Below are 26,955 nucleotides of genomic sequence, written 5' to 3'. Positions count from 1 at the left end.
GTTCTGGCACCTGGTTTGTTTGCTTTTGATCCCGTTTCCTTGTCAGGCGAACACAGGGAGCCACGTTCAAGCCTGCAACAGTGAGAGCTGATATTCTGCTCTCAATATCTGAAATCTTCAAAGAAAATAAAAGAGAGAGACAGACAGATGGGGAGGGGGGAAAAGAAGTTTTAAAATTACTGTGGATGCCACTACTGAAATAATAACCCTCCCCCAGTAAAATCCTCTTTAATAAGAAAACATTAACAGATGGCTAACTTCTTCAGCAATTCTGACACTTTCCTGCATTCTTTAGTCCTGACATTAAAAGGGACATAATTTGTTAGTAAAGATGGAGTAAAAGAACAATCCAACCTACCTTGTGACTCCAAGGAAGAGGCATTTTACTCCTTTTGAGGAAAAAAAGAATGGAGGACAGAAAACCTGCATCTGCTATCTCCTGATTACCTTTAGCTGCATAATCTCAAATTCATTCAAGCTATGTTTTTAAAGGGCTACATTCAAACAGTGACTTTGTGGGACACATTTCCTAACTCAAAATTAATTTCATACATGTGCAAAGTACATCCTCTGTCACAAAATCTAAACACTTGATCTTAAATATTTATAGTTCAAATGTATATGCATATTAAACACAAGCATGCATAAATGCAGGCATACACTATATAAAAAGACTGAATGGAAAATAAATTGCCAGGGAAAAGTAGTCTGATATTGAGAGTAGTGGAGACAAGTATTGACAAAAGAGAAAGAAGAGTCAGAGAAGTCAGACATTTAACCCAACAGCTGATTCACAATGACACCAGAAGCCACAGTTGGCTTCACTCTGCAGAAGATCTTCCATTGGCCTCCTTGCATAGTTTAAGCCTCTCTCCTCCTCCCTCTCACCCCCATTAACAGATTTACCCTAAAATAATGACCAAAGCCAATAAAACACCACTGCCAGTTTGCCAAGCACTTCTGACATCAGAGACATGTCAGGCTCTCAGATCTTTGCTCAGTCCTGAGTTGAGCATGCTTCCACTGAGTAAAATCATGAGGTACTTCCCGTTAAACCCTGACAGAGTCAGATCAGGGCATCTTGCTGGCTACAGATTGGGCAGTGAGCTGCAAGCAGTGTCAGCTCTTTGAGGTCTGGCAGCATTATCTTGTTCAGCTTTTAGCACCAGATTGCAATGTATTCTGAGCCCCAGCCTTTCTGGATCCTGCTAGAGTGGTGCTAGATCACTGTGCACAAGAGTTCTTGCCTTTGGCTGGGATGTGTGCTGCTTAGCACCTAAATCCCATACAGGCATGCAAGCCCTAGGCTCTGTCCTTGGCTCAGCCTGTGGCTGCTGCTGGCCTTTGCTGGTAGAAAGCTGCCAACAGTGGCATCTTTTGGAAAGTGCTGATTAGACAAACTGCCACAGACTCTATGTGCTGTCTGACCGGGGCCATGCACATGACACACAGCGCACCATGGGAGCTGCCTGGCAGCAAGGAGCAGTCCAGCATTAGTACTGCAGTAAGAGGCACTGCAGTGCCAAGTCCAAACCAAGCTGAGGGAAGAAACAAAGAAATACAGTGCATCTGGCTGGGATGAGTTACACAGCTCAGTTACGCTCTGCTCAGCTTGTGATGCAGTCAGCATCCTTGGATCACCAGACTACGGCAGTACAAAAAGAATATTCAAAGTGCGTACGCTGAGGTGGGTGTTAGGCAAAGCAGTGTGAAACCTGCAGGTCGAGAAGAGCTGCTGTCCTCACCTGAAGCTCTGCATGATGAACCTGGGCAGCTGCTGTGGCCACCTGATCCTCCAGATCGGCCAGCTCAGATTCCTCAGTAACGCTGTTGATCTTGCGTGCGGCGTCCTCCAGGTTGTTCAGCTGCCCCTCCAGCCCATACACCGTGCTGGCTGTCAGGTACACCTGCAGGGCCAAGGTGGGGACAGGTGTCAGTGATTCCTGGTTTGTGGGCATGCAGGTTTGAGCAGACTGCATTTTCCATCATGACTGCAAGCTTCCCTGCTTGCTAGCCCACCAGGGAGATTTACCTGGCAAAGGAAAGTCATGGGGAAATAATCTGAAAAACACACATCCACAAAGAGAAGGGACGAACGAGGTGGATGAATTACAGATATCATAGGGGCTACAATGGTATTCTAAACTAGATTTGTTCCAGATTGATTAGTGAAGAAAAAAGTTGAAAAGTTTGCTTTTTTATTATTGACATTCAATCGCATAATACCCTAAAAGTCTGCAAAGGGAAGTCAACAGATCACACCTCATATAAAGCTGTGTTTCTTTAACCCACTTGATGCCTTCTGGCACTAAAAACTGCATGAATAACTGTTCAGCAGCAAATAGTTATTAACTTCCTATGGAGTAAATGTGCTCATATGTATAACAATTTTCCATCCCATCCTGCTCTCAACCAAACAGGCAGCAGGCAAAACCTTCCCACCTCCTGGGCCTTTAAGTGAATCTGTGGAGGATCAACAGGCTTATTTGGGCCACATAAGAGAGAATTACTGACTTTATAATTCAGAGTTCTTCCCTAAAAATGAACAACTTACTATTTTGGCCCACCTCTGGTGTCTATAACTACAGCTAAAGGTTTCATTTCCCATTCAGGCCTTCAGAGCAGTAATTAATGTTACACTGTGTTTTATTGTTTCTTTTATTTCACAAACCCCCTAAGGTACATGGAGGTCACTGGTTTATAGAAGAGGGTAATTTTCAAGCATTAGCTTTTGAGATCTGTGCTTAAAATTGTGCAGAACCACATGAAAATACTGCACTTTCTGCCCATTTACTCCTTTGCCAAGAGACTTGTTTCCATGAGGCTGGTAACAGCACAGTGGAAATGAAATATATATTCTGATTTCCCCTACTGCAATATTAGTAAAGACCAGCTTGTCACAAACCTAGGATGAATTAAACATGGCTGTGGCTGACTTCAGGGTTCAAAGGTCAAGCAAATTGGATCTGAAGGAGATCCTTGAGCCAATACCTTCATTTCATACATCTTCTACTCCAGTCATTATATCTGCCCACAATTCCTGGATCATTCAGTCCTTTGACATAAGAGATATTCAAATAATTTATGGCAATGCTGTGACTTTATGGATCAAAATGGTGGAGAATGACCAGATTGAAGTTTGTTTACTTTTTATTCCTTTTCTATTTCATTATTGTTTCTTAATTGCTTGAAATAGTTTTATTTTTTCTTTGTGTCAGTTATAGATAGGTTTTTTTCATGCATGTGACTTTGCTAAGAAACAAAATCACTACATCTGTACAAACTGCATCTTGTAAGAACACTTTCTAACTGCAGGAATGAAATCTCTGAAAAACATACCAAAAAGAAATAAGTGATCTGATGTAAAATTTTTGCTTAAGTACCTGGGGATACAGGCGGTCCATAAAGTTAACATGATGATTTAAATAGAAATGCTCCTGCTTTTGTGTGGTTTAATTATTCTTACTCTTCATTTAAATGATACATCTTTTAAGTATGACATACCTCAGCCAGTTCAGATTAAAAGACAGTTTTTTTAGATTTCCCTGTCACATCTAAAAGCTTAAAGAAGAAAGAAATAGAACATTTTGAACAGCAGTGTCTTTAGAAAGTTAAAGAAAAGATGCATTTTAAGTGCTGTTGCAAAAATCTCTGCACAGTAAGATGTCATTTTCAAGAGGGGTTGAAAATCTAAAGAAAATGGAACTGATAGAAAAATGTGGGAAAGAAAGGTCATCAGTGTTTCTGTAACTCAATCACCCCCTACATTTGTGAAATGTTAATGAACATTTTCCAGCTGGAGCTAAAGAAAATATTTTTCTAAAGAATGTTCCCTTCACCTGGACAATTGTTACACTTCCAAACAGCAATGATGTCCTTGCAGGTCTACCCTAAATGATGCCCTAATTCATACATTCATATTTAGATTGTGGAGACTTATTTTACTGTCATTTAGGTATGCACAACTTCCACAAAACCCCAACCTTTTGCTGGTACAGATGGCCCTACATTCTCCACATTGTTGCATGCACAGTCTTCAAAAGGCTAGAGAGAGCAAAAATGAACAAAGTGTTTATAAACATCCAGATCCTCTTGCAGAAGATGCTGCAAAGAGGATGTGGTTCATGTAGATATGGCCGCAGCTGCAATGGGAAAAGTTATGGTTTCCTGGATTTCTAAAGGCTCTTTACCATGGAGTGTAATGGTGAAACCTTCAAACTGTGAAGTTTTTGTCATCTAGTTCATGTCCTGTGTGGGACAGAGAAAGATGTTCTGTGGGGACACAGCAAGGCTGTTCTGGGTACCTTGTGAATTCTTCAGGGAACTGGGAGATGCTAAAGCAGAGATGCTGCAGTGAGGGCAAAGCCAAAGCAAGAAATGCTCTGCCTCTGTGTCCAGTGTCTGCTCAGTGAGAAATGTTTGGCCCAAATGAATCATTCGAGGCCACAGCACCACAGATGCCAAGGCTCCACATTGCTGGGAGGGATTATCAAAGTGCAATTGGGAAAAAAAACCATGCACCTTAGATAGTTTACAACACAGTTCTCCACAGGGAAAAAAAAAAAGAAAAAAAAAAAGTGGGAGCAGATTTCCCCAAACTGCCCTTTGTCCTGCAGAATTTCTTAGTTCTTCTGAAGATGTGGTCCAGCATGCACTTGGATTTTTAATCTATATTCACTCCCCTACCAGATGAATTCTGTGGTGTTTGTACCTTTAGGATACTTTACTATTTCATGAGAGAGAGTCTAGTGCCAGGACTGGCTTTGAGTGCCATAGAGTATCTTCCACCCAGTTCTTAGTCTGGGGCTGCTGTGGAAATGTGTTTCTGTGGAGGAAACTGATTTTATCCTCTAAGAGGAGATTCTGTCTGAAAATTTTCTTGGGGCTAAAGAAAACCAGGATTTATTTTCTTGAATTGAACAGGATGAGGTAACGGGACAGTGCAGATTCCTATGAGATTTTAAGAGTTCCTAATGAAGGGAAAGAGCACTTAAATGTGGGAAGAAGAGAAAGTTAAAAGTTTACCAACTCCATTAATTGGATTCACAAAAATTTCCAATGAGTAGTGACTTCCTTCTATGATTCAGCATTGTACTTTCCCCTGCAGGTGACAGGTATTCATGAAAAAGGATGGATGATTTGGATGTCACCAAACAAATGTTTGTTTAATTAAGATTCTCCAGCCTGCTCTTTCTAACAGCGCAGGAGGCAGCTCCAGCCTCCTGGGTGCTCAGCACGGTGTGCTGGAGATCTAATGGGGAGGAAGAGCTTTTCCACTTCTCTGTGTGACTGTAGAAATAATGCTTTTTCCACCTGTCCTTGGAGTGATGAGGTGGTGCTGAGACTGGGAGATGTGTGGCTTCAGCCAGGTGTGGCATAGCCACACTGCCACAGAGCATGGAGGGCATAAATGAGCTTTTGAGATAGAGCTTCTAAACCCCAAAGCAACCAATTCCTCCTCCCCTCTATATTTAAAGTACATATTAAAAACCCCCACTGACACAGTTAAGCAGTGTTGAAACACCAATTTTTTTCTATTTGTGTATTTGTTTAAAAACCCCAAATTAATTTTGAACATCCACTGATGCTGCCCCATGTGTTTTCCCCTTCCAGTTGGTGCACACAAACAGGTGCACTCACACACACGTGACTTTCACATACTGATTTGTCTCCTTACATTTTCTTCCAGCGTGGTGAGCTGCTCATCAAGTCTGACAGGATCTGTGCCCAGCGGGAGGGCTCCTCTCCCTCTGTCCTGAACATCATCTGGGAAGTCGCAGGGATCGGTGGATTCTGCTATCAGCTCTTCAGTGGCATTGATGACTTTCAGGACTTCTGTAGATATGTTGCAGAGAGAGACAGCAGAGTACTTCTATTTTGTTACAAGAACAGACAGAGAAAAAAACAGCATTAAATTAGCAGAGAGGGGTAAGATATAAATCACCTTCTATTAGCCACAGCTTTAGCCATGCTAAAACCATATCCATGGCTCTCTGCTGGAAACAGACACAAGAACCATGTAATGGAATTGGAATTGTTTTGCCTTTTCCTCTTTCCCTTGCTCACATACCCACACTGCTACAGCATGCAAAGTAACATACACATGCAATTCTTCTACAACAGAATTCTACTGGAGGAATGATCCAAATCTTATCCCAAAGGAGCACACAACATCCAGCTTTAAACTCTACGTGAGCTACATAAAACTGGTTTTGCAAAAGTGTTTTAAACATGTTTAAAACACAATTTTTCTTTTTGGATACTGGCAAAGAGATATGCAATCATCTACATCTGTATCCACAAGAGCCATTTCATTGTGGATGCAAACATGGAAAAGCAATCTTCAGCAGCCCTGTAAGGATAGCGTTTTACTAAAATGATTACTATGAACTAAATGATCATCCCAAATAAACAAAGATTGACAATAATTGTGAAAACACTTGTATCCTTTTATTTTTTTTTAATTTCAATTTACCTCTTTTTTAATATGGAATAAATGATATCAAATACCAAGGAAAAGCATGCAGTTTTATAGATTTTTTAGAAACAGCTGAAAACCTTTTTATCAATGTTCCTTACTTGTAATTTGTAATTAACTGTCCTGATTCTTATGATTCTCACATAGCTTTAAGCTTCAGGACCTTCCTCTGATGAAGGAAAAAAATTTCACCAGATGCACCTTCAAGCACCAAGCTCAACATCCAAACTATACAGCTTGGAGACTGAGCCAAAGCTTGTTGAAGCCAATAAAAATACTGTCACCGAATAATATATGCGCAATACCTTTACAGTTGCTTTGCCTAAAAGAAAGTGTGGAAAAATTTAAACCAAAATTTAATTCATTCTTCAAACCTGCAAATATTTATGCATGTGAATTAGGGGCTCACCTGTCTTTAAATTTTCTCACAAAGTATCTGCAGATCAGTACTGAGGAAACGGACAGTCTTTGGATTCTATACAGTAAATTCTATGGTACTGGAGAGTATAACTCATTAAAAATGTCTATAGGCAGGATACAGGAGAAATAATGTTCTTTTGATTCCCACAATTTCTGATGGGGTAAATTGGAAACCTACTTTCATTATTTCTTTCCTTTAATCAGCTGTCCATTCTTATGTTAGGTAAGATTTGTACTGAAAAGCTACATTTTTAGCAGTACATGCTCAATTGTCGTGTATCAATACATTAAGGCATCTTTAGCACTATTACTCATCTGAATTACAAGAAATAATTAGAATGAGAGATTAAAGAGAAGAAGAACAAAGCAAATACAGTATGCTACAGCACTCGATCTTTAGCTTGTTAGGACAGCCAACACAGCCCCAAACCAGCAGGCCTGGGACTCTTACTGAGAACAAATACTTGAACCCCATGAAAAGCCTACTGGTTTTTTTCCATTTATTTTCACAAGTGCCAATTAGGTTAAAATCAGATCAATAATTTTATAGGAAAGAAGAGAAAAATCAATGCTACTTTCTTGTATTATTTACTTCTACAAGTACCTAGTTCTTATATTCTGTGAGTAGTGAACAAAAAAGGGTGAAGGCCAGACACTATATTCTTCATCATATTCAGTGATGTATGTTCTCCATTTCAAGAACTGTAGCCTCACTTTAGTGCTCATTATTTCTTAAATTTTTTATTATCCTTTGTAGTTAATGATGAATTTCAAAAAAAAATATTAAATTAAATTAGAAAAAGTTATTTTTATACCACAATATGATAATCCCTATTGGCATTTTTCACAGACCAATTCCTATAAAATATTTTTTCTGTTTTCCAGGTAAAGTTGTCTGTGATAGATACCTTTGTGAAATCAAGATTTTGAGTGAAAAATACCCTAGCTTCTTAATAGGTAATGGATAGGGGAAAAGTAGTTCAAGAGGAAAGAATAGAATAGAATAGAATAGAATAGAATAGAATAGAATAGAATAGAATAGAATAGAATAGAATAACTTTTCTTTTGGAAGGTGATGAATGCTCACTTAGTCCAGCTACCTGACTAGTTCAGGGCTGACCAAAAGTTAAAGCATGTTATTAAAGAACATTGTCCAAATGCTTCTTAGACACTGACAGGGTCGGGCACTAACCACCTCTCTAGGAAGCCAATGTTTGAGCAACCTCACAGTGAAGAAATGCTTCCAAATGTCCACTCTAATCCTCCATAGGTGCAGAAATGTGATTTGTAAAAAGCTGGATACTCAGGTAATGATTTTCTGTATGTTTTACCCTCCTTTTGAGCAACTATGCAAAGCTGTTAAAACAGCTCATGTTCCAAAATGGTCAGTTTGCAAATATAGTAAGGTACTCTAGATACAATTATTTAACATGTGTAATGGGAAAAACCCAAAATAAATTAAAAAAAACAATAATAAAAAAAATAAAATGTGTTGCAGGGTTTTAGTACTTCACAAACCTCTCCCTTCCCTGACCACCCATGTCAAACTGAGCATTTACAAGACCATATAAAAATCACCTGGAATTCACAGACACAGACACATCAAGATCATCCTGGTAGGTAGGTGGATTTCAAATTGCTCCAAACACCTCTTGGTTATCTGATTTATCTTGCCCTTGCAGGAAAGGTCATTGCTTACACCTCTAAGTGACTCACAGGGACAGCTGTCATGCCATGACACAGAATGTTGTCTTGTCAAGCAAGTCAGAGAACTAATATGGATGTGGTAGATGTAGAAAGCAATCTCTGGTACAAATATCCTGCACAGGAAAGCTAAGTGCAACCATTCTTCTTGAAACTCTGGGATGCATTTGGATTTCAGCTGTGCTACCCTACTTCTGAATTAACACCACCACTCCCAAATCAAATCCATGCAGCAGACCAAGTATGAATGTTTCTAATAGTTGTAAGAATCTTTTTTTTTTATTGAATGTGAGACTAAGCATCTAATGGAATGAGGAAAACATGCATTTATCTTTTTTATGATAATTAATACCCATGGTCACCAAATGTTAAGAACACAGTCAAAAGAACATTCTTGATTTCTCTGAGTTCTTTGTGGTTGAGTCTTAAAACCAATGAAATGCTAAAAATGTGCATGTATGCAAACATAGATACATGTTTGCACTGAATATAACAAATATCTTGTAAAACTTCATTACTGTCATTTCTGTTTGTCAGATGGAAATTATTCCTGTTATGTTTCAGTGGTCTAAAGTCAAAGTGGTCTTGCTGACTGTTAGCCACTTTTCCCTTTCCCTTTCCTTTCCTTTCCTTTCCTTTCCTTTCCTTTCCTTTCCTTTCCTTTCCTTTCCTTTCCTTTCCTTTCCTTTCCTTTCCTTTCCTTTCCTTTCCTTTCCTTTCCTTTCCTTTCCTTTCCTTTCCTTTCCTTTCCTTTCCTTTCCTTTCCTTTCCTTTCCTTTCCTTTCCTTTCCTTTCCCTGTTGATGCTGACAATATTTACTGTGTTGTTTATCTCAAGCATCCTACACTGGAAAGTGCTTTGTAGACCAGTATTTGCATTCTGGCACATGTAATAGAAGGAAAACAGGATGATAAAACTGAAGCAATATTAAGTACCCAAACTGCTAAGAGCAGGTGAGCTTTAAGTGTATTATGCATCTCAGCAGCCTGTGACATTTTCACATCTTTTCCTTTGCATGAACATTATGACTTTTATTTTTGATGCTCTTAAAATAGTTCAGTTCTCTATCACTAGCGCTATTTTTTTCTGCCTTGTACTCAGCCATTATTGTTTTCTTTTCTCCTGCCACTACAATGCAATCATTAGGCTCTTTTAAAGACCGTGGAAGGGGGTGACCTGCAATTCAACAGAGAACAGTGACATCAACATCTAGATCAAGAAGTAGAGCAAGAACACCTTTCCATCACTAGCAGTCCTGGCAGTATTGACCACATCCTCGATGACTTGTGGTGCAATCATTTTTAGCTCCAGTGTCAAGGTGTTATATCATGCACTGAGTCACAGTCGATATCCCTCTTTTATAGGGATTTATAGGGAGGGGAGAAGATCAGTTTTGCTTTGCCACTGATTAACTCATCCTTTCAGAGTAACCTGACTGAATTCAAGCTGGGTGAAAACAAAATCAGACCTCAAATCTGTCTCCTTCATCTCCCCACCCTATTGGAGTTCATTGGGAAGTTCAATGTTCATTGTAGAGTTTTGACAAGGCCCTGAAAAGCCCAATGAAAGTCCTTCACAGGCTAGCGAAATCTGGGACACAAGTCACAGTGTGGGAAGAAAAGAGCCATCAATGCCCAGCTATCTATGGCAGTTGCCAACCCTGACCTTCAAACGATCTTTGGCCCAAAAGTGAGCCCTAACTACTCATTACCATGAAAATTGTGGGGAAAAAAAAGGCAAAATTTTGCGTGGCTGTTTGATGGCAGACAAGTAAACCATGGTAATCTGTGATATCAAAGAATTACTCTTCTCTTCAAGTTTAAGACTACCTGCCTTGACCTTTATCATCAATATCTTCATTTATGGGCATTCCTTTAGAAAAAGAAAGCCAAATTATCTTACAGGCTGAGAGCTATTATTCTACTGATAGTCTCCAAAGTATAACACAGAGAAATAAAGTCTCTCTTTTTGACTGTGCTAGGTAATGCTGAATATTACATTTTACTAATCCAATCCACTGTCCTCATATAGTTACAGATGTTATGCTTATTAATATTTAATGCCTTATTTCTAGAGACAAGTTGCCTCTAATAATGAGAATGGAAGTGATTTTTCAAGAGATGAAATATTATAGGCTAAGTTGGAAATTAAAATATTTCCATCTAAAAATCCACACAGGATTCTGATATACAATGGACACATACTGATGACATTACACAACTGGAAAAACACTTCTTCTTTAATGTTACCATTGATATTTTTACTAAATAAAATCAAGATAATTAAAAGATGATTAAAACTCATAGGACAAAATTAAGAGCAAGGAAAAAAGAAAAAAATGAGACAAGTGTCATGTTAAATTAAGCATCAACTTCTAACACAAAAAAGTGATTCTTATTTTATAACTGAGAGAATGATGTATGACATACTAAAAATAGCAGTTATTTTGAAATATAAGATAAGCATATATTTGCTCAGGGAATATAATGAAAATATTTTTTAATATGTGATCCTCATAAGCTGAGATTTAAATAGCACAGAATATAAAAGCCTCTTTCTGCCTAAAAGAATCATAAGCAACAGTCACTAGCAGCAAAGTGAGAAAATATCTACTTACTGTACAAACTGTACAATGAATTAAGGGTTTTGATTATTTTTTAAATTGAGAACTTAGAAAGATTTTTGAAGATCACTATGGTCAGTAAAACTCCCTTCCAAATTTCTTAATATAGGTGAGTACATGAGAATAGAAAGTTCATACACCTTATCTTTGTCTTCTGTTCTTCTTTACTGACAAAACCAAATTTTCATCACAAGGCCAAACAAGGGAGCCAGTCTGTTCCACATGTTAACTGTGATTATAAAATAATTTTCTGCAATGATTATTGATTGTCGCCAAAAGGTATGATTTTTCAGGCCTGATATTTCCAAGAAAACATTCTGAGTTTAAGAATGTTGATTGGCAAATGTGGAAACCCTCAATATCATGTTAATGCATCTCTTACTACATAAGAGATGTAAGAAGACACAAACAAAACAAAGCTTTCTCACCTGCTGCAATACAGTGGATAAAAACTGCAGCTTTAAATGAAGATCAAAAGCCTTTTGTTTTTCCTAGATAGTGGGAAAGCAGTTAAATAAAAAGGCAGAAAAGTTATATTAACAGCTACAGAGGTTAACAACTATATAGGTTCAGACTTACAGGGAAGTTTAGGATAAACAGCAAGGATAAAGAAACTACTAAAGACACTAAAATAGCATAAAATTTCAATTTTACATTTATTACTAAAATATTTAAAATAAATCAATGCCTAATTTAATCTTATTTATGAGATTTAGACTAACAGACTTCATTGAGACAGAAATTGCAAATCACACACAATTGTTTATAAAATGAATCAGAGGGAAAATACTATTTCTACCACCACAAAAAGTGTCACTAGGAACGGAAAAACACTTTTGCAGCAGTGTTAAGAAAAAGAAGAAAAGCCAGCTATCTTCACTTTTGGAGTGTACATGGTAGCAATTTGGACAGTAGTTACCAAAGAGTCTGTACCTCACTTATGCCACAGTCAGATGCCCACGTGAGAAACACCTGGCCTAAGTTAAGCAAGATGTCGTGTGCCAAATCACTTCCTACTCTTTGGTGCTGGACTCACTGTCCCAAAACAAACAAGTAAAACCCTTCATAGTACAAGTCTCTAGTGACCAGCCTGTAGGCTTACAGGAATCTCCCTAATTTCCTTAGGCCTGTTTAAACTGAACTGACTGGTTTTGCGGTGAAGTAATGACTAAACCACAGCTGCCCTGCTGGCTGTGCTGTGACAGAAGTATCTTCCAGCTGAGGAGTAGCATTTCCCTGAAACTCTTCCAGCTAGATCTGAAAGACCTCAGTTTTCACTTCCAAGTCTTGAGGCAATTTACAAAAGAAGGTAAAATAGTAGTAAAAAATAGTCTCTTTTCCCACTATTTTGTTCCAGCAGTTTACACTTATGTTCACTTCTTTTCTGCAACTGTATCTGTAGAATAGCTTGGATATTTTCTCCCTAAGTAAATAAATCTTTGGCGGGGAGAGAACTGAAGGAGATTTCCCTTGCATGCACACTACAAGAGCTGGCTTGGGTGTCCATGCAGGCAGGTGTCAGAACTGAGACTATGAGAAAAAAGCTGTTTACAAAGATACTGCATTCCCCATGTGAAGGCAGCTAAATGTCACCTCTTCTGCCCTTCACCAGTAGATCCAACAGGGCTTTGATTCAGTTGCTTAAACACCGGTACACAAAGTACAATTTGAAACAGCTTGGAGTGTGTGAGGATTTTGAAACAACACTGTCTGATATGACATGGACCTGGGACATTCACATTTTTTCTGGACTAGCAGCTTAAGGTCCTGTGGGACACTCTAAGATATCTCAGATGGTCTATCTACATCCATATTTACACAACTGTACTGAGCCCAGGAAGTGTCAGAATTGGAGGTACACAAACGACCCTGCTTGCTTTGGAAACTTAAAAAAATAAATGTTCATGGTCTTGATGCTTGAAACAGAAGACTCAGATTTTGACAAAATAAACTTAGGATCAGCTTGATATTTCATACTAAAGACTGAATAATAATAGCAAATACAATGGAGAAACACCTTGAATGGGGATTTTGTCCAGCAAACCACTTAAACCTCAGTTTAAAACTGAACATATACTTGACTTGAACATATACTTGACTTGAACATATACTGCTTTGATAAATTGAGAACTTAAAACTTTGGATCCATTAGCCCAATGTGAAGATTATTGTCTCATACTGCTTTTCACCTTCCCTAACCCAATTTTTTTTCTCTGCTGTCATTCAAAATCCTGTGCATGGATTATCTGCAGTTCATAAACCTTAAAGATCACTTTTTACAATGCTGTCCACATTCAGTTTTCAATCCTTGATTTTGGGAGACTGCCCAGATAATTAACATAATTTTAAAAGCAATGATCTATGAAAACACAAGAATTAATCTGAGAATCTTGCATGCAAAACTGTGAAACAACAGACACACAAATAACTTCCAAGCTGTTAATCCAGGAAGATATCATTGTACTGCAGTGTTCAGCATTACGACCATAATAGCAGCAATTTAGTAAGCTACTGTACTTACACTGCTGTGTTTTCTGGCCAAAGGGATCCACTGGTTCTCCTTTAGAAACTTTTATTCAGAGAGTAAACTTTTACTTCTAAAGCTTTTAGGCATATGAAGCTGGATGGCAGTTTCCTATAAACCCCTTCCTGAACCAAGATACCAGTCAAAATACTCAGGAATTCAGGCAGTTCCAAGATAATGATCACACAAACTACGACACCATCTTCTGTGAGGACAGTGCCTTCACCAGCACAAATGCCTAAAGAAGCCCAGCCACCAGGAGACACAGGCTCTTGATATTCCAGCACTGCTGTGTCAGCCTCCCACCCATCCCTGCCGTGATGCTTCAACAGGTCTGTGCTATACAGGAGGGATTCACTGGCATGTGCATGTCCACTGACATTCTCCAGCTCCATCAAGGCTGCAAGCAGAGGTCTCTCCAGTGACTGTGTCCAGTGAGCCCCACGCTTGCCTGACCTCCCTTATTGAGCCCTGGCTACCCCCTCCAATGCCAGCCCTGGGCACAGCCACCAGCACACACACCAGGGAGATGGCTCTCTCTTCTGCAGGAACATGCACCCACATGCACAGCTACTGGCTATTCTTCTTGCTAAAAAGACAGACGCCAGGCAGATTTTCCAACAAGTCTCAATCTCATTACGCCAGTAGTTGAGCAGTGCTAATTTACCTGGTGAAAAAAGCAAGATGTATTCTTGAAACAAAGGAAATAGGTCTCTGGCAAAAACCAACATGAAAATGTTATTTATAGTTCATGCTTTCCCCAAAAAAAAGCTTTTTAAAACCTAAGATGAATAAAATGTTTCCAGAGGATGGAAGCATAAATATTTAATGAAAAGATGATTTATGCTGTTATTCATACTGTCAAGAGACTTGGGAAGTTTCACTTAGGAAACAGGATCCCGCTGTGCTACTTAACAAACTCACTTAGAGGCTGTCATTCAGAGAAGAGCTATTGTGTCGTGTAGTAATGGCAACAGACAACAGCAGGATTTAAACAAAGTTACTAAGCCTTGGTTGTAAGATTCTCTGAGCAGAAGTAAATGCATAAAGGGATTTAAAGAAATTCCTTAAGCACGCAGCACATTGCATCAAGCTAATGCAAAGAGGAGGGAAACTCCACATTACTATGGAAGTTTAACTAGCTTGCACATTGGTATATCTTAAGAAAGTTGTAGTGCTAAGTAGAAGGTGACAAAAAAAACCCCCACAAGTAAGGTTTTAACAACTATTTCAATTTTCATGCTATGTGGGCAATTTGAAAAAATGGCAGGGGCTAATCTGTTTTTTAACATAATCTCCATAGTTTCTGATAAAGTGGTCACAGGGATAGACTGCATTCAAATTGCAGCCTGCCAAAATAGCCTTCTAGAATGTAATTCTGGGATATACCATGAAATAAAGACCCAGTCAATTTATCTTCATGAAAGCATTAAAAGAGAAGGAGAATGGATGGAGGAGACTGCAAACTAAATATATCCCATTTATCATGCTTGCCACTCTCAGGATCAGTGCCATTAAGATATTTCAAAGAGAATTTACATTTTGCTTTTTTTTCTTTAGGCATTCATTTAGGGTTTGGTGGAATAAAGCAAAAACTAACCAATCAATTAAAAAAAAAAAAAAAAAAGCAAGACAGAAAGAATTGTGCAAATTGCTGTGCTGGGACAAGATGTTTCACTAAGACAACAGTTGCACAATTCAAATTTTGGTTTGCTCATACCTGAAGTTTAGAGGGCCTGAAGGCCAACCCTACCCTAAACATGGATTTGGTGAAAAACATGTCCTTTCACTGCACAACTAAGACAAATGGACTTTTCAGGGCTCTGAATACCCCAGAAAGACCATTAATTACTTCTGTAGCTAAAGAAGCACAAAATATTTTCCATAAAAACAAGTCTGCTGCAGGATTATGTTTGTTTTAAAATGAGAGCTATGAATCTCCACAAGACCATTTTAGGCAATCACAAACTGAGGGATAATGAAAATAAAGGTGCTGAAAATTTAAGAAAATTTAAGTCCAAGTCCCCAAATTAACTTGTGTTAGTTAATACCAATCTAAATCCTCAGGTATCTCAGATGAACTAAATAATTAGCTCAAAGGTCATCATATTCAAATTTGCATCCTGAAGGCAGATATACAATTCAAAAGCTCAATAAGTGAGAACTGAGAATCCATAAATGCCAAACAACTTCATCTAGCTCTCCATGAAGGATACCACTTTTACCACTGATTCAGATCATAATACTAAATACCCTTTTAAAAGCATCAGTTTAATGTGTGATTACATGAGATTCCCAGTTTCTATTAAAACAGAAGTCCTGGTTTTTAAAGGTCTAGACAGCTGAATGTCAGATAAGCACCAGGTACTTAATTTCCAGAGATTCAAAAACAAAATACAGGTTTTTAAGTCTTATCCTATGGTCAGGTGTACAAGAACTAAAAATTCCCAGCAATTTAAAGTTGCTGAAGTGCTCCCGAATAAGCTTATGAGAACAGAAGATTAAAGACCAAGAAAGACAAGCAGCATGGCTAAAATAAAAGCAAGATGGCTAAAGTATAGTATTTATGTTCAGGAACAAAAAGCAGAATCTAGGCACTCCAGCTCTCATTTTAATGGTGCAGTGTTGGTGAAGATGAAACACAAAACCCTTATAAATATGATTGCCTGGCAAAGGATTTTGAGTATAAGGAAACTATAAGCGAGATTGAAATGAAAGCAAGCTTTGAGATACCAAGCCTTAGTTACTGAGCAACTGGAAAACAATAGTATGGCCACTGAAGGTAATCCCCTTTTGATTAGACAATATCCTCTGCTTGCAGACAGGTCCAAGGGCCAGAGCAGACCCTACTAGCTTGGCAGAAGTGGTCCACAGAGTAGTTTTTAGGGTTTAAAATGTAACACAGTATAGTAATGTAATGATTCTTATGGGCTGTATGTAAATGCTATAGGATTTGTATCTTGTACTAGATTGGCTAGTGTGAATTAGAATATTCAGCACAGAAGAAAATGTATTGTATTGTAATGGGAACTTCATCTTCTTTTACTCTTCTTCTGTCCTCTTTTCATTTTGCTCTTATTCTTCCCTCTCTCTCTTGCTCTCTCTCTTTCGGGCTCCTCTTTGGTGCTTGCTCCAAGGCCTTTGCAATAAACCCCAAGTTCCAAGACCTGGCTCGGGAGATCTCTCGTCTCCATCTGTCCCAACCATCCTTCCCACCATCGCTCCTACAATGCAGAACTAATGCTTCTGTATATTTAATTTGAAACCTGATGCCCAGCTCAGGAGACTGTCTCTGACCAATAGTGGTGAGTGCTAGACTGAAAGATCTGTAAATCCCTACAAATGTGCATTCTCCAACAATCAGGCTTTTTAAAGAGACAGTATACTGGGACTTCTAGATTTGAAAGCGTCTAAAATCACTGGTTGCCTGAAAATAGGTTTTCTATGCTTGTCTTTCACATGACATCTACTCATCCTAAAGACATTGCATCTTTTATGAGTTTGGGTATGTCTGTATTTTAGACTGCCACAGCCCCAGCTAGTTTTATACACTGTTATCTTCAGTATTTCCTGGTAAGATGTTGACCAGCCAACTTTTCAGAGAGAGGGCACATGTCAGAAGATTTAAAAATACCTTTAAGGACAACTAAAAGGCTTGTCAAGAATATGAATGAAAGCAGTGTGCTTCTTTCTCTACACCCGGAAAAGGTTTCCCTGCCAATTCCACTGAATTCCAGACCACGAAGAGTACTGGAGTATTCTGGTTTCTTTATAATAGACAAAAAGAGTATATACTACGACCATTAAAGAAGAGAACTTTTTTATCCAAATCAAATAAAGGATTAGGAACTCCAAGCATTCCTTTTTTTACTGAACATGGTAAGCCCTGAGTTTTTAAAACTTAAGAAAATTTTATTGAGGAAAAATATATTAATCTTTGCTGTATTTTAAATAACTGACATACAAATTTGAAAGAAATAGCAAAATTTGGAGAGGAAAAAACCCACCAATAATACTTTGTCGATGCATGCAGATGAGCAAGTACACCAAAAACATACATTCATCATTTTCTGTGCTCAGTTCTCTATACAGGAGCATTTCAGAAAGTCCTCTCTACAGCCTTTAATTCTGGATTTCATTTGCATAATGTTATAAACCCAGCTAGCCTATATGTGCTGTTGAATAATGGGATATTGCTGTTTTGTCTTGGCAAAACAAATAAAAATAAATTAAATGCTGCTAAGAAGCTCTGACAATAAATCCTTTATGTGATTTCTTTGGAAAGGTTGTGTGTACATCATGGAGGTATTTGCACACATGATAACAAAGGTATTTACACTCCTGTGTAGTCCATGGCTAAATAACTCAGAATCAAAGAGTCATATGCTCCTTATATTTGGAATGTAAGGGGATCACCTAGTCCAACTCTTCTGCTCAAAACACATACCCAGGGCCAATGTCCAGTCAGATTTTGATTATATCCAACGACACAGACTTTACAATCTTTCTGGGAAACCTATTCCAGTATTTAAACAGCAACACAGGGAAAAAGCTTTTCATTTGGATGGTATTTTTTGTATTTCAGTTTGTGCCCACTGCTTCCTTTCCTACCAGAGGAAAGAGTTCCATTTCCACCTAATTTCCCACAACAAACACTCCCCGCTCTTCCCTATCAGATATTTAAACACATTGAAGAGATTCTCCCAAACCTTCTCTTCTTGGATAGACAATTCCAGCTCTCTCAGCCTCTCCTCATAGGACAGATGCCCCAGTTTTTTAATCATCCCTGTGGTCCTTCACAGGACTCACTTCAGTGTGTCCATGTGTACCTTGTACTGGGGAGTCCAAAAGAGGACACAGCACTCCAAAAATAGTCTCACCAATACTGAACAGAGGTGCATAAAATAATCACTTCCCACATGCAGGACTTGCATTTCCCTTTACACTTGACTGCTAAAAGTCTTGTTAAAGCCAAAATAAACAATATTCATAGCTCTGAATGTCTCAGACTGCCATGATCTTTCAAAGATGAACCTCACAATTACATGGGCCAGTTCCCTCAGGTCTTGGAAGTGCATCCCCATCAGACACCATGCACATGTGCAGATCCCAGTTTTTGAAATGTTTGCTAACCTGATACTCCTCTACCAAGGATAAGCCTTCACTCCTCCAGGCTTTCCCATAGGTCTCAGGGGCCTGGGATTCTTGAGGGAAAATCTTACCCATAAACTGAGGTGAAAACAATGTTGGGTAATAGACTTTTCCACGTTCTGTGTCACCAGATCACTGCAGTAGTGAGCCCAGCTTTCCCTCATCTGCCTTTTGCTGCTGATAGACCTGTAGAACACTTTTTTCCCCTTTGTGTCTCTGGACACATTCAGCTCCAGATGGGCACTGGCTTTTGTGATACCATTTCTGCATTCTTGGACAGCACCTCTATTGTCTGCCTGGATTACTCAATCCTGTTTTCACCTCCCAGTGTATTAGCTCTTTATATAATTTGAACAAAACACCTCTCAAATTACAACAAATAGATTTCCTTTAGAGAGTTGTCCATATTCCTTGTCAAAGCTGAGCTGCTGTGCACACAACACTCCATAAGGCAAGTCAAGATATGCAGCAAACTAGAATAAGCCTAAGTGGATCTAAAGAATTAGAGTGCTTGACTAGCAAGGGGCACCACTGGGCTCCTCTAGCACTAAATTCAAGCAAACCACACGATCTGAAGAGAAATTCAGAGGTAGAAAGGGAAGAAAGGAGGTGGTAAATCCTATGAGTGACACTGAAATCTGGTATCTAAATTGTAAGGGTGAAATGGCACAAATGAAGGATCTTGGGCACTATTAGAACTGACACCAAATTTCAGTTTCATTAGAAAATGTTACTACTCTCAGAAGCCTATTTGCTGACAGGGCAACAGGGTTGGAAAGCTTTAAAGAAACACTAAATATTTTTATAGAGATGCAAAAGAAGAATCCATGCCATCAACATGAACTAGATAATACTACAAAGAGAGGAGTAACTAAAAGGATGGAAAAAAACCACTTGAACTGGTTAGCAAGGACAAAAAAGAAAAACTGGATATGCTTTTAAAATCCAAAAGTGCAAGTCCATTTTTAGTTAATATAAGTTGACATAATTCCATTAATATCACCCAGTTAACAGTTTTGTTGCACAGGCTAAGTTCCCTGCTTTAAACTGATGCTGTAGGCTTTCTGTTCCTCACAGAGAGGAAAACACACATTTATTTTTATCTGCACAAGAGATTCAGGCTCAGCCCAGTAGAAAGGACTTCAGGTTTCTTTTAAGCAACTGTGTTCAGTTTTCTAGGCAGAATTTTCTCTTTTTGCATTCTAACTCTTACAATACTATTCCCACTCCTTTCTAACTACCACTTACCTTCTTTAACTCTTCCTGGATACTTGTGCCATTTTCCTCTGAGGACAAACTCTCCTTCTGGTTTTCCAGATCTATTCCAGGTTCTGACTCTTGTTCTTCACCAGATGATGTTTCCTTATCACTCATTTTAGCAGCAAGCTGAAATAACCTGGATTTAAGCTCGTCCTCCATAAGTTCAGGCTTGACATCATGGTGCTGATCCTCATTGCTTACATCTGTTTCTGATAAATCATCAAAATCCTACAAAGACATTAGGAAAACCATATAAAATCCTGTGTAGGCTTAGAGAGAAAAAGTTCTAGCTATATTTTAGTTCTAGCTATATTTTTCTAGCTTTCTAGAAAATATAGGTATGATCACTCTGCAGGGAAGCTAGAAAGAAAGCACACTAAGCGTTCTGATAAAAAAGGAATGTAAACCAACACTTGCTGGATTATATTCATCATTACTTCTTACTTTCATGTTATCTAAAAAGGAACTGAAAATCACTATGTGTCTGTGTGCAACTAATAATACATGCCAGTATTTCCAGCACTGCCATCCCTTGCAGGCACAGTGCAGCTAAAAGTGTGGTGTGGGAATGAAATAACCTGTAACCTGGAAGTTGTGTTCACCTTTCAGTTGAAAGCTGTGCTTTCATTCCCTGACTGCTTGGTCTTGAGCATTGTCCGTGTTATTCTTAAAAACTGCTGGAAACGAGTTTTGAAAAACTCCTCTTTTGTTACATGATGTGGCTTAAATTGTCAGCTTTCCCGGTGATTATTTGCATAAGTAGATCCTCTACAGAGATGATCTTTTTTTCCAAATGCCAACCTCTGTGGAACAAGTTCAGTCTTCACGAGCACCTTCTGTTCTGAGTCTTGGATCCTTAAAGTTGGGAAACCCTAAAGGGTCAGTTAAATACAGCGGGGTGCTACAGACTCGGCCACAAGTCCCCTTGGAAGCTGAAGAGATGAAAAGCAAAATCTTTGCCCAGCATTTAATAAGGCGGAAAGGGGGATAGTTTTGTCAGCTCTTGCTGACAAATTCTGAGACTATCTCATAGTTGTTCTAAAAACTAATCCCCAGGTATGTATCAATTCATTTTCTGGATCTGTGCTGTCTGGTTAGGACCCATTTTGCCCTGATTTGCACTACAGTCCCTGGAGAGAAACAGGCACCTCCCAGAGCAACCTGTTCCACCTATAGCATTTGCTGCCTTCTGGAAGTGTTCTCTCCCTGATGACTGCTGAGAGAAAGTTTTGGATCACTAGCTTGTTTGGTGCTTCAGCCAAGTCCATGAAATAAGATGGTATTAGGTAGGTTTAAAAGTGACAGATATTTTGAAATGGAACCTAGTTGTGCAAAACCACCCAGAAGGTGGCTATGAGAATTCAGCCTGGGACCAGACTGGTAGGCACATCTCAGCAGGCCTAGGAGGATGATTTGGAGCAATTCTCAGAGGGGAAATTATTCCTATCTGCCTTAGGTTCTCATACTGTGACAAGACCAGACACTGCTGGAGAGACTAAAATCTGTGTTCTGTCTTCCATTCATTTGGAAATACATAAACAGGAGCAGCTGTAGCAGCACTGTTCAGGGATGAACCAATTACCTCCAGTTCTCACAGGAAATGTTAATTCTGCCTACTCCCTCACAAACCCTACCCACCAAACTGCTTTTAATGGATTGACACATCATGTTCATGATGTCAGTTCTCATCTTTCATACAGTAAACTATACTGGAGTGTTCAGCACTTTCACAGTGTTCTGGACAATTTTTGTCAGCAGTTATTTGCAATTCAATCAATTATACAACTAAATTATTCCTTTATAGTTCACCTTCAGGATGCAGAAGACCCTTTTAGAAAATCAGGATTTGAAGGAACAATAAAAATTTGATAGTTACAATGGAAGGGGAACCATGGGTTTATGCTGAAACTTTTTTCCCAAACAATCAGCTTCAGCAAAATAAAAAGCTTTTTCTGCTAAAAAGCTGTTCAATGATCAAAAACAAGATTTCAAACCAGTGTGTTTTCACTTCAGTTTTATAATATGACTTTCTCTTATATACATCTAAAAGACTGGTGTATTTCACCTCTTAAATTAATCTCCATCATAACAATGTTTCCTCAAATTGCAAGAGAAGTTTTCTTCAGATGTTTCTTGCACATCACTCTACAACTCATGACAAGTATCAGTATTACACCCCAACCAACAATCTGCCAAATGACCAATACTCGTAAGTCACTAAACTACTATTAAAAAAAAAACCCTGAAATCTGTTGCTGAATCAATCAGTCCATCAATTTGTACCCAAGAAAGAAACAATCATAATTTATGTAATATACAGGATAGAAAGCCCAGGTAAACTGTATGCTTCTATTTTATGAGACTACAGTTTAGTGAAGATACACCTCATTAAACCTGAGCTATTTACAGCTAGGTATCTAGTCTAAGCTAATTAATGGAACCCCTCTGTACTTGAATGACTTCCATTTATTTAATTGGTACCTCCAAAAATTGGTACAGCTCTCATCTACCAAAACCTGGTTTAGGATTACAGCTCTGCACTAGGGGTGTGGGCTTACTCTAGCAGCGTTGAGGAAGACTGAACACGATTTACCTTGAGATCAAATCTGCAAGGAAAAGAAGAAAATCCCATTCTATGCAGACATTTGAGCAGATCAGTCTTGTACAGACATGAATTTGTTATCCTTGTTTAAATGAGCTTACAGATGTGTATATAAAATCTAGTGGAGCAGTGAGGGAGGCCGGCAGCCCAGAGCGGTGGATTTTCCCACACTTCCTCCTCACTGCTGTACTGACAGACTTCACTGTGCAGCAGGACACGCATCAGTCCTCTGGGGGCTTCTTAAATAGATCTGCTTAGCTTTAACTGCTTAGCAGCTTTATTGGAGTAGCAGTGCACAGATACACCCATGGGAGGCAACACTAGTTAATCTAAAGAATCTGTATTGACAACAGCAATATGACAGCTCCTCTTCATCCCCCAAAAATACCAGGCTTCATAGAATCACACATGGCAGCAACTTAAAGATCTTTTTGCTAGGTCTGCTAGCACAGATGAAAGTCATGAGATGCCCTGGCAACTCCAGGGTCTCATTCTGCATTAACTAAATCTGTGTTTTGAATACATATTGTTTCTTGAGAGTACTGACTGTATTACAGCTGGGCTCAGATATGTCTGTAACCCCTTTTTTAGCTTTCCAGCCTCCTTTAAATGAGTGGGTGGATTATCTATATAGGCTAGAGCTGTTAATTCCTGTGCACATGCAGAGATAATGGTACCTAACACTGCTGCACTTTGTGGTTTCTGTTAATAAAAGACTGCTTGACTTTTGTGTTGGGCTTTTCAGAGAGTGGCAGCAAACTATTTGTGAGGAGATTATACCTCTTTCATGGACTGACAAATTAAAAAATGCATTAGCAGCCATGAAAAAAAAAAATAAATTGACAGGTACTACTATTATTATTTAGTAGATGCTGCATTAAATTTTGTTATTCTTTACTGCTCATGTTTTCACTCTTTCTGGTAAGTTTAATGACATTTTTGTGCCATTACACAATTCATTGTGTAAATTCCCATTTGCATCTATCAGCTATACATAATGATAATAACTACAAACAAGAATAAAGGGCTACCATTTTATCTGAAAACTGAGTTTCTGTGAGGGCCTGGCAGACTGAAACAGCCATGAACCCAGTTTCACTAAAAAAAATCAAGTGTTTCTATGCAAGCATAAGGCTTTTAGGAGACAATGAAAACAACAAATACACTTTTACTCATAAACCCTATCCGAATCCTTGCACACAAATCGCTGATCTCTCAATGTAATCAGAGTAGATGGAAATGAGATACAAAAAAAGATGCTCCAGAACAAAATCTATGTTAAACTATAAATTCCTGTGAGAAAGTTCCCTTCATATAGGAAACCAAAAATTGGAAATGAAAATTTTTAGGAGAATACACAAACTGTGAGGTTTGCAGGCAGTTTATCATTAAGAGCCTGAGTGATTTCAGGGAGCTGTTCTTAAAGAATACATCCCAAGCGCCATCCCGTGGGAACAGGCAGCCTGACAGTGCTCATCCCTTACCTGGCTGCAGGGCTGTAATTAACAGGTGCGGTCTCCTGATCAAAGAAGCAAACTCATAATGAGGGCACTTCTTTCACTTGAAGTAATTAAGCCACTCCAGTTTGCATCAGAAACATAAGAACTTCAGCTACATTAAGCAACAGTCATATCCTTCTCTCAAAAAGATAATGAGAGTCAATATATCAATATTATTATTACTAATAGTATCAACTATTATTACAATTATTAATAATAAAAGCAGATAATGATTGGTGGCTTAAGTGCCTATTTTTTGTAAAAAGCTACTATTTGCAAAATAATCATAAAAATCATAAAAGGTTGCACTTTCCAGTTCAGTTCCCACAGAAATATGTCTTTTGTGGTATATAAGCAATCAGATATTATTTATAGCAGGACTCTGGTTTTATCAGGACAGTTTTCATATCTTGCTTCATGACTGTGTTTATGGTATCTCTACAGACAGCTCAGTAAAGGAGCTTTTTCTTTTACTTATCATTAAGCAAAAAATTCCACAGATACAGCACATCTTGGTATCTGCTCTCAGGTTTCCCCTTTAAGGCACTGAAGACTTTAAACAAAAAATTCTCTCTTGGTCACAAAGTCGGCAGTCCACTCTTGTGTCTAAAATATATTTTTTTTAAAATGCCACAGTATTATCCTACTCTGGGAACTGGATCCTGATTTAAAAATACCTGATTTTAAATTGAAATTCAGTTATGAATTATGAACTGACTACAGTTTTTCCAGAAACTGTAAGCAGGTTCCATAACTGCTTACAACTCCCTAGACTCAGAACGAAGAAGAAAAAGGGCTTGTTTTCATCTCACTGAGAAACCTGGAGAGTAAATAACAAGAAAGCAACCTTCCCCATTTGAAAATTAGAAATGAAACCCCAACTTTTAGACCGATAAACTGAAATCCTGTTCTACAATGCTGATGAAAACATAATGGTTAACAAATTATCATCTTACTATTACAATGCAGTAAAATAAGATTATATTCCAATGCAGTGAAGTACTAAAAAAGTGTTCCTTTACTGCAATTGACATATAATCAGTTATTCACTGTCTAATATCTTGGTTCAACAAGAGTTTGTATGGTCTCTGCAAACTCTGCATAATTTCATAATGTGAAAAGCTATGCCTGGTTTAAGACCCTGCAGTCAATCTTTCTTAAGTCTATGCTGACTGCAGTTCTTCACACACTGACACTATAATTTTGTAAAACTGTTTATATGTAGGGCTCTCCCTGCTGCAGCCTCAAATCAATCATTTTACCAAGATCAATACATAATTCTGGGGAATATATGAAACTCTGACATCCCTTTAATCTCATTTACCTGAGCACTGTAAATGATGTCTGGCTAATTCATTTTCATACATTAAATCAGGTTCCTCACACGCATGGCAATTTTACTTGCTTCCTAGAATTGTTCAACCATGCAACATTCTTGCTCTAAATTGTGGTAGACAGTCCATTCCTGGTGCCAGCAATGCTTGTTTGCCAGAGGCTGGAGTTAAAGTTCTACCAATGTGAGCACCAGCTGTCAAATCAGCCACCTCTGTGTGTGTGTGTCCAAACACAAACTAAACACATGCAAACCCACCCATACATAAACTTCCTAGTGAGAATTTCATTGCTTTGGAAACAGTGGCATGATCTGGAGGCACTGTGCCTCTGCTTGCCAAGGAGGCTGAGGAAGCAGGGGAGCAGGAACAGCCTCTTTTAGCCTCAAGGGTAAAATGAAGGGGAGAGTGGGTTAGAATCCTGAACCTTGCACTTTCAGCACATCAGAGAGGTTATAAGAGACAAAGCAACTCACAAAAGACTTGGGAAAGAAGAATATAATTTTCCATACCAGCTTGCAGTTTGAAGCACACACTAAGATTCTAAAGGATGCCAACACAGATATTTGGGAAGCACCCTGCCTTTCTGACCTCACCTGGACAAGTGGGGGGGGGGGGGGGGGGGGGTTTAGATTGGATATTATGAAAAATTTCTTTGCAGAAAGGATTATCCAGCACCAGAACAGGCTGCCCAGGGAAATGGTTGATTCACCATTCCTGGAGGTATTTAAAAGACATGTAGTCATGGCACTTAGGGACAACTTTTAGTGGTCAACCCTACAGTGCAGGGTTAACAGCTGGACTTGATCTTAAAAGTGTTTCCAATCTAAATTAGTCTATGATTCTATAAAGTCTCCAGGACTTTCTCTGTGAGCTCTGGTCTTCCATGCTCTGCGTATTGTCTATTGTGACTAGGAAGCCACAATATGAATACAGACACACAGAGGTCACGAAAGAAAGAAAACAAAGCCATAAAGCTAAATGCAGAAGTCTGTGTACAAGATATAATCTTCGTGCAGTCCCTGTAAAGCCTTGTAATTCTGTCTGATGTTCCAAGAAGTCAATAATGGCCACTGATGTGTCATCAGATCACATTATATTACATCATACTTCCCTTCGAGAACTGTTGATTTTATATGAGGACACAAGTGTGAATGAATCAGTACAGAACACCCCGAACACCCACACTCTGTCCTAAAAGCAGATGGAATGGGTCCAGAATTAATGACATCCAGCATTAAAACCCTGCTGAAATCTAGAATCCTAATACTGACTTACAATCAGGTGTACTGATGTTTTTCTATAGGAAATACAGGCTAGTAGCACAAGGAAAGAAAAACTCTTCCAGGCATCCTAAATTTGG

At 38.6% G+C, this 26,955-nt stretch overlaps 1 protein-coding gene across 6 annotated transcripts in view; it reads right to left on the bottom strand.

Moving 5' to 3' along the window:
- MYRIP (myosin VIIA and Rab interacting protein) overlaps positions 1 to 26,955 on the bottom strand; it is a 207,890-nt gene that overhangs the window by 4,505 nt on the left and 176,430 nt on the right. For 2 of the 6 annotated variants that reach the window (XM_071429563.1, XM_071429564.1), the window contains exons 11-15: positions 20,149 to 20,388; positions 11,654 to 11,716; positions 5,678 to 5,872; positions 1,746 to 1,907; positions 11 to 115 (exon numbers count right to left, since the gene is read on the bottom strand). In XM_071429563.1, coding sequence (XP_071285664.1) covers positions 11 to 115; positions 1,746 to 1,907; positions 5,678 to 5,872; positions 11,654 to 11,716; positions 20,149 to 20,388 — 765 coding nt within the window. Of the gene's footprint in view, positions 1 to 10; positions 116 to 1,745; positions 1,908 to 5,677; positions 5,873 to 11,653; positions 11,717 to 18,882; positions 18,979 to 20,148; positions 20,389 to 26,955 lie in introns of all 6 variants that reach the window. The other 4 variants (XM_071429565.1, XM_071429566.1, XM_071429569.1 and 1 more) reach the window with 3 other exon arrangements.

The sequence above is a fragment of the Agelaius tricolor genome, unplaced genomic scaffold (assembly GCF_023055355.1).
Source record: "Agelaius tricolor isolate 1412-34295 unplaced genomic scaffold, bAgeTri1.0.p SCAF_6, whole genome shotgun sequence".
In the NCBI taxonomy this organism is placed as follows: Eukaryota; Metazoa; Chordata; class Aves; order Passeriformes; family Icteridae; genus Agelaius; species Agelaius tricolor.
Note: the sequence above shows the minus strand (reverse complement) of the source record. Positions and strands in the feature narration are given on the sequence as shown.